The sequence below is a fragment of the Lathamus discolor genome, chromosome 5 (assembly GCF_037157495.1).
Source record: "Lathamus discolor isolate bLatDis1 chromosome 5, bLatDis1.hap1, whole genome shotgun sequence".
Lineage (NCBI taxonomy): Eukaryota > Metazoa > Chordata > Aves > Psittaciformes > Psittacidae > Lathamus > Lathamus discolor.
Window position 1 is genome coordinate 6,140,333 of NC_088888.1, and position 8,516 is coordinate 6,148,848.

An 8,516-nucleotide genomic window follows, 5' to 3' on the forward strand; every position below is an offset into this window, starting at 1 on the left:
ATTAGATCTTGTGTGGGTTTTTTTTTCCTTTAATAACCATTGTTTTTGTAGCCCCTTTGGTCATGCAGATGGCATTTCCAAATGTGAACAAGTAAGACCTGAGACAGCTCCCATGCTGGAGATGTTTGCATTTTCCCAAGGAGCAAAATGAATTTAACTGAACGTAATGGCTTGCTTTTGGTTCACAAGGTGCTAGATAGGAACTGTTGTACTGCTTCTAGGACCTGGAGGACAACAGTAAAACTGTAAGGGGTCACTTTAGTGTCATCCTAATGCTTCTGAAGCAAATGTCTGAGCAGCAGAAAAGTCTATGGCTAAGAAAGACTCAAAGTAAAGGGAAGAGTTCATCCCCTCTCCCAGTTTAGAGGAAGGAGAAACATACACCCCACTCTTTTACAGCTAGAAGTGTAAATAGTGCTTTAAATAGATGAAGAATGGATTAGCTAGAACCTGCTGCAGGGCATGGTGCCTTCTATGGAATAGCCAGAATGTCACTGGTTACCTGAGCAGCTACAGTTCTAAGTAGTGTTAGTGGGTCAGCAAAAATTTTCTCCTACTCAGTAGGATGAAATGAGTTTTGTGTTCTAACATGAGCATCTGACCTTTGCTTTCTTTGTTCCTCTAGGTTATAGCTTTGATGTAGCCAGCACTTGTAACTGACAATATTCTGCCCTTACTTAAGGGAATTAAATTCTGTCCTAGATTTTTCACATTCTGAATTTGGGTGGCTTTTGGTTTAGCTTTTGTTTTTATTTTTTATCATTTGCTTCAGAAAGACACATGCGGCTCTGTATCTCACGTCCTAGAGTGGTGTGTTCTTACCATGCAGCTCCTACTCTCATGTGGTTCCAGCACATGCTCGAAGGAATTGATCATGCAGCCTCCAATAAAAAGGAAAGCTAGAATGGCTGTGTTCTGTTCTTTTATGTGAATTGTCAGTAGGATATGAAGAGTATCCGGAATATTTGGAATACTGTATATTAAAATATGTATAATATGTTTTGGCAAGTAGTAGGAGTGTATGACATCATGGAAACAGGTAAAAAGAGGAGCGTTTAATCACTGGGGTTTGTTTTGGGATTTTTTCCTCAGAATTGGATGGGGATGTTGCTTCTGTGAAGGCTCTGTATGAGAAAACAAAAGAGAAGAATATAAAGCTGCATGAGCTATCTCTGAAATCTATAGCAGCTTTTCTGAAGAAAGCAGGAGAGCCTGTCCCTTTCACTGAGCCCCCTGTGAGTATTGTCTAATTAAGAAATAGATCTGCAGAATTGTGTATGTTCAGTGTTAATAAAACAAATTGCATGAATGATTACATGGGGATTAGATCTCTGCAGACCCTCCTCAAAGGAGGTAACGTGTGAAGTACCGAGTGTTACAGGAGCTACAGTAATCTTGCATCGGATTTGACTTGAGGAAATAAAACCTCTTGGGCTTACAATATTTAAGCTACCTGATCCTTACCAGGCACTCATCTACAGGTGTACCTTTATCAGATGTCCTCAGGGCATTTATCTAAGCAATTGAACTTTAAAAGGCTTCTAGAATATTCCATTAACAATTAATGGGGCTTAGTTTTCATTAATTACCTGGTTTCTATCAAGTACAAGTTGATGCTTTGGTAGGATGGCATTTTAGAAGTGTAGGAATTATTTTTCTATTGCAGCTTTGCTTCTAGCTGCCTTACCAACAGATGTATGCAACCCTGCAAATACGCTTTATTTGAGGATGACAAGTGGCATGACACTAAATCTGTCAAGACTTGTAAATACTTCTTTCACATCATTCTTTTCACCAGCAGTCTACTAAAACCATTTTAGCAAAGCAAACTTTAAAGACTTAATGTATTTTGTCTCTCTCTAAGCAAACTTTTAATTGCCATTTTCTAGCTGCATTTTATATTCTAAAAGGGTTTTTTCTGTAGTTCTGTAAACACCTGATTGTATGCTGTTTCTCCATATTGCGACATCATAAATGTGATGTTTTTCATTTCTCATCTTGCAAAGAATTGAAGAAAATCTTGGCATAAAATACTTGGTTTAGCCTTTTAACAGCTGTGGAGTTTTTCCTGCAATCTTGACATAACTTATAATCAGAATTTTTATTTGGACTGTGTAAATTTAAAACCTAGAATGTCTGTTCCTTACATGTAGCTAGTGAAAACAAGAGTGTTTTTTCAGAGTCACTGTAATAATTCATTTTCTGATTTCCCTGATTTCAATTTTTCTTTGATGCAGCTTGGTGTTTAAAAGCATCTCATAATTTTTTTGACACAATTGCAGATTGCAGTTAAAAAGTATTTTCATTTTTAAAATGAAATTGATTATATTATTGCATTTTGTAATAGAAGCTTCATTATGCATTTTTGGCAAGGTTTTCCTTTTCCTTTTATTCTCTCTCTCTGGTATTTCTCTTAATTATACAGACTTCAATACAGATCTAGTTTTGCATGACAGAGAATAATAGATTTTGCTTTTGTCAGGACATAACACTTTGTTCAGAATTAGTAACTTTTCAGTTGGAACAGTGTTGAACTTGTTTATTCCACTCTATTTCTAGGAGACATTCAAGGTCTATGTGGAAAAATGGAAGAAAAGAAAATTGGAAGCATTATGAGCGGACAGTCTTTTCTGCTTTAGTTGTTTATGAAATTGGTTAAATATTACATTCAATAAAAAAATGTAAAAAGCATGTTGTTCTGTGTAATTTTTAACATAAATCTGTATTTAAACATCACTTTCCATAGCTGTAATTGGTAGAAACATTCATTAATAGAAATGCTTTTAAAATTGCTAATGAAGTATCAAGATGTGGCTTTCTTGGCTCTTTCTGTCTTGATGTATGATCTGCTGTAACCTGAACTGTATTTTGGCTTCCGTTGGTTCACCAAATACATGTTCATCAAGAAAGTTGCCGGAGGGGTATGTAACTGTAACTTAAGCAGTCTGTCTTATCTTCTGTTGTTCGTTGCCTGGTCAATGTACTTTGGGGTGATAGTAGAAGAGTAAAGAACATAATCTTCAGGGTTCATCTGTATCTACAAGGAAAATAAACACATCTTTTTTTTAGAATTCTCCTAAATGGACTTCTCTTGTGTTGAATATCTCATTAGGGCTTTCAGTATTACAGGTGAAGACAAAATACTTCCACCTTTTACACTAAGCTTGTTTGTTGTAGTTCTGTAGCATCTTTAATTCATTCTCCTAACTATTAGTCCAGTTAATTTTATGGATACAAGAACTGCATATCCATGAAAATACGCCTCTTAAACAAAGAAGTGCCTGTTACTTGCAAAGGTAGCAGTTTACTTATTCGGAGACTGGTGGGCATGCTTGAGTGGTATAAATGTAAGAGTAAACTTACTGTCATGCCTACCTGGTGTGACATTTTACAGTACAGAGCTCTGGGATCATGAAAATAAAGAGACTTACAAATGATAAAAAATTAAAGAATACATAGAAAATACACCCATTATCTCTGTAAATAACGATGGAAACTCACAAATGTGCACATTCATCTAACCAGTGTAATATAGTGCCTATGCAGTACGTCAGGATTTAATGAAATGAAAGCTTGTTTCCGTGCATTTAATAACTTTACATTTTCGGTTAGTTAACCTTATTTTTGCTAAGCTGTTCCACATAGCACTGTGGTTGTTAAAAATTCAAGTGTGCACACAAGCTTTTGACAAAAGATTGGAAGACTTGTACAGTAATCTGAAAGTTAGAAAGCAATGAGGACCTAATTTTTTTCAAGTAAAATTTCCAGTTCCTTACGTAGTATATTTGCAAATACACAGAAAATTCTTGCTGTACTTAAAAAAAGAGGCAGAACTAATCGGGAGCTGAGGAGAGTCAGGAATTTTGTTTTCCAGACAAACCGGATGAGTCCTCACTGTGTCTGCCCCATTGGTGCCATGGCTTTACAATGACCTTCATTACTTCACAAGCAGAGACTCACCAACATCCTGCACCTACGTGGCCCTGACCACTCAGCACCCTTTGTTCCCGGGTTGTCAAGATGATGTATTAACATTTGAGATTTCATGCGTAGCCTAATGGTTGTGTGCCCTAGCTGAAAGCAAGCCTCAGCAGTACTCGGTTTATTTCATTTCACAAATGGAGATGTTTTAGGGTTTTTTCTGAAGCTACAGCTACATTACATGTGTTTTAGTGTAATAGCAGCATAATTGAAGACTGTGTCAACCAGTTGGCAACCCTTTTTCTAGTGCCACAGCTATTTTTGTTAGAGGTCATCTGAGGAATCTCTCAGTTTCCCATAGTAGCTGTGCTTCAGTAAAGGAATCGCATCAGAGTGTAATGAGGCATTGGGCCTGTGTGCTGCTTGAGCTAAGCTAGCATGTAGGGTGAGGAAGAGAACATTGCTTGAAGCAAACACTGGGCCAGAGAACCAGAGAAAATTGACAGCAGATCTGTAGACTTTAACTACCTTTGTGACAAGAAGGTATCTCATGGTTGTGGACCAGGTGCAACTGACTGTTCAGTGCTGTACCCTGCCTGAATCTGTGCTGTGATGCTGACAGGTCCTGTTTGCTGGCTGCTGCCTGCTGCGGCAGATGAGAAGCGCACCAAGCCGCAGCCAAACATGTGGCTGCATGTTGCTGGTCCCTGTGCATGAGTCTGACCATGCAGGATTAGTGCTAGTTAGCATCTGTATGTGTTTCTAACTGGTTTGACTTGAACCAAACAGAATAATGCAGTATAATTTAATCATTGCATCTGTGGCAATGGAAAATGAATTTGATAGCCTGTAACTGAAGAATGTAAGTTAAATTGTTTTCAGCTATGAAACTGCATTTTGAGTAACCTTATGGAAACTTCTGGGCTGAGTGAGCCAGCTGCTGAGCCAATTAAAAATCAGTGAGGCACTGCAGGAGCAGGAGACCAAACAGCAGCAGGGTTTTGTAGCAGCAATAGCAGAGTAATGGGAGGAGGTGCACACTGATCATTTGGGATCACGCTACAGTAGCCCAGGCCCATGGATCCCTGTGGCAGAGATGGGAAGGCAAAGATGCAGAGATCATGCAAAGGAGAGGCAAAAGCTGCCATTATGCAGCAGTACTTTTGATTTTCTGTTCCAGTGAATGTTTCGTATGCAATTAAGGAATGATTACATGGAGGAGCGCAGTCTCTCCTGTCTTAATAATGTGGGACAGTGAGGGATTTGTGCCACTCCAGGACACTGTCATCTCAGTCTGAAACAGGGTTACGCTAGGAAGGTTTTGCAGAATAGGCGTTTGTGCTGACTCCTCTAGAATACGCTTGAAATTATATTTCTCGTGCATTGGTGTGCTGAGACTCAGCCATTTCAAGCGTGAAGAAAAATGCAGTTTAGAAAGTTGGTGTTTCTTCACCAAGTAAATAGTTAGCTCCATTGTTTATTTCTTCATATTCAAAGAAAGAAGGCTATAGGATGACAAAATGCAGAACAGCAGCCTGGAGAGCTAGTGATGGTTTGCAGTCCAGAAACCAAATGTACCCTGTCATTCTGACACGGCACACACTCCTTTAAAGCAGAAAAGAATTGTTTGCCACCAGCTAGTGGATAACTGGGATTGGGCAGGATCCAGGCCAGGTGTGGTGCCTGTAAGATTGGAGCTCGTGTTTCCAGATGCCATTGTGGGAAGCTGAGAGTGTGCTGATACGAAATGACCTGACATGGTACTGTAAAATGCAAACTGTGGGAACGTGTGTGTGTTTGCATAAATAGCATGATTGGGGTTGAGAGTTTTGGGAAAAGCTTGCTGCTTGAATCAAGATGAACTGAGATGACTTAATCTCACTTCTGTATGTACCGTGCCACATCATGGACTCGCCTCTTTCCCTCTACCCCACTGCCCTTGAGGTAGGGCAGGAGGAGGGCACTTTCTGAGCTCCCCATGAGAAAAGTTTCCTTGTTAACCACCAATATAGTCATTTTGCAGCATGATAATTACATGCTGTAGTTCTGATCTACTAAAGCAGCTTGTTCAGCTTGTCTCCTGAGACCCTTTTCTGTAGAAAGAAATGTAGCTTGGTGGGTTAGTAACCATCCAGACTTAATATGTACTCACTGTTGAAACTGGAGTGGCAGAATGGATGGTCTCTTTGGCAGTGACAGCTCTGAAGGGTTTTACAGATGGAATGCCTGAGTCAGCAGGATTCCAGCTGCAGTTTACAGTAACGAGGAAGGATCGTAACAGTGAAGGTAGTGCATTACGAGTGCACACAGTGACAGAGAAATAAACTGGCAGCGTGTTCACCAGAGTGCCACCGTACTTAATGGTTTTCTCGAACGTGTGGCGCTTCCAGACTCCAGGAGCACAGCAGAGGAGGAAGTGACAGAAGTGATGGATGTTCAGCACGAGAAATCTGTCAGCATCTAGAAGGAATGGCTCATTTCCTGCACCAGTATATTGTTGCTGTAAAGGTGATAAAACTGTGCATGTAAGAAAAAGCTGAGACGGTCACTGAATTTAGTCTTTTTAGCAAAGATTTCTCTGCAGTTCTTAAAATTATTTTCATACTTTCTATGCAAAGTCAAGTACAAAAAAGGGGTTTCCTTTGTAGAATGGCTGCTGTCCCTGGTGGTTTGCTAGTACTTCTGTCAGTCAATAATCGGAGGAAGGCCTTTTAAGTCAGTGGCTCCAACTGACACTCTCATTTAGTCCCAGGGCATCTTCCTGAGTACAAGTGTGCATAGCTTCAGCTATAGGAGCGAAGTTCTGAAATTCCCATTAGGTATGGAAATAAGCAGACACGGAAGTTTGAGGTTAGAGTTTTCTCTGCTGTTTCCTGTAATTAAGAAAAATGAGATAATAGAGACTGTCTTATGCAGTGCTTGCTATAGACGGGGATTCCCCATTGATCTACTTTTAGATAAAACTGTTAATGCAAGGTTTCTCTCTGGTGCTCCTAAACCTCTATATTACAGCTGGCTAATGCTTCACAGTTTCTCATGTGATAACCCTTACAACACCGTGATAAAGCAGTGGTAGCTATAGAATTGCTATTGTCTGCAGCAGTAGCTCCACACCTCCTCCTAGTTCTGTTTCTCATAGTTATTTCACTCAGCTCTAAGTGCCGCTGAACTTAAGGTTCAGAACACATCGAGCATCAGTGTCTCGTAGTGAAAGCAATGAGCCTTGAAAAGCAGCAGTAAATTTAATTTTGGGTTTTGGAAATATTTTGCATCTGCAGCTCTTTGCGTAGTCTGTGAGACCAGGGCAGCTCTGAAAGTGGAGTAATGGGAAGAGCTGTAGATGATTCAGATGAATCACGGAGATGAATCTTCAGGGGAGGAGAGGAGGATGGATTTTAAGATGGAAAACATTTTCAGCTGGAAGGAAAGCAGAGGGGTGTTGACAGGATGAGGCTGGCCTGGCTAACTTCCTTCAAAGCTGTCAAAAGGCTGTTTTGCTGGGTGCTGGATTTTTATTTATAGGAGATGGGGGTCTGAAGAACAGTAGTCAAAATACAAGATTGCCACAGAGGAGCTCTGGAGGGATGGGAAGGTCTGGGAAAATACCTAGGTGGGAAGGATGAGAGGTAATAAGAAAAAGCTGGCAGCTTCAGTGTGATGCCTTGGGCTGATTGGATTGTGAGTGAATGACCATGAGTGGAAAGAGCAGCCCTCAGCTCACTGACAGCCAGGGTTGATGACACACCACTGTGGATCTTTGCCTTTCTCATGGCTCCCACTGTCTCCTCCTCAACCACTCACTTCTGGAGGTTCCACTGGGGAAGAAAGCAGTTGCAGCAGCAAGAGTTGTGAAGGGTAAGATGACTCCTAAACCCAACTCAAGGAAGAGGCAGTGAAGGATTGATCAGAGCTGCTGAGCCATGCCTGGTTCTCTCCTGTCTTTCCACCATGGCGAGTCATGCTGGTACTAGTCCTGTGAGTACAGCTGGGTTAACTCAAAAAGGAGCATAATCATCATGTACCAAAAATCGCAAAGGAAGTTTGTTTCAGCAGCGGCCTCTTAAACTCTTCAACTGCACTTCTCAAATTCAAAAGCAGCTGTAGGAGTGTGTTATTAGTGTAATCTTGGGTGGTTCTAAAGATGAGTCTGAACGTGGGACAGCATTTGGCATTGGGGCTGGTACGATTTCTTTGTATGTTCTGATACTGAATTTGCAGCCTGACATGAGGCTCTAACTGAAGCAACTGCACCAGGGTGCTGAGCCCGCTGGCCAACCATACTCAGAAAACCTTCCTGCATAAACCAAAAATAAATCCAGCAACTGCCCTTGTTACTTGAAGAGTTCCCTGGGATTTCCCTCTGCTCAGTTTAGCTCGTGGCTTGAACCGGTCAGGTAATAGAGGCTAGGTCAACTGTAAACCTTGATAATCTCTAGCAATTGTCCAGTCTTAGGGCCCACATAACTCTTTGTAAATAAAATTACACTCTAGAAACTGGGCATATGATAGAGTACTGGAAAACCTGTTAGGAGCCGTAGATGTATAGACTTTGCTTAAACAAGGTTCTTGCTTTCCTTCAGGATTTTGTTGGCTCA

General features: G+C 40.7%; 1 protein-coding gene across 2 annotated transcripts in view; it reads left to right on the plus strand.

Moving 5' to 3' along the window:
• The window catches only part of LRPPRC (leucine rich pentatricopeptide repeat containing), a 90,458-nt gene extending 87,767 nt beyond the window's left edge, over positions 1 to 2,691 (plus strand). For both annotated transcript variants that reach the window (XM_065679514.1, XM_065679515.1), the window contains exons 37-38: positions 1,093 to 1,235; positions 2,560 to 2,691. In XM_065679514.1, the coding sequence (XP_065535586.1) occupies positions 1,093 to 1,235; positions 2,560 to 2,616 (200 nt within the window). In that variant the 3' untranslated portion in view covers positions 2,617 to 2,691. The remainder of the gene's footprint in view (positions 1 to 1,092; positions 1,236 to 2,559) is intronic.
• Positions 2,692 to 8,516: the final 5,825 nt, after the last annotated feature.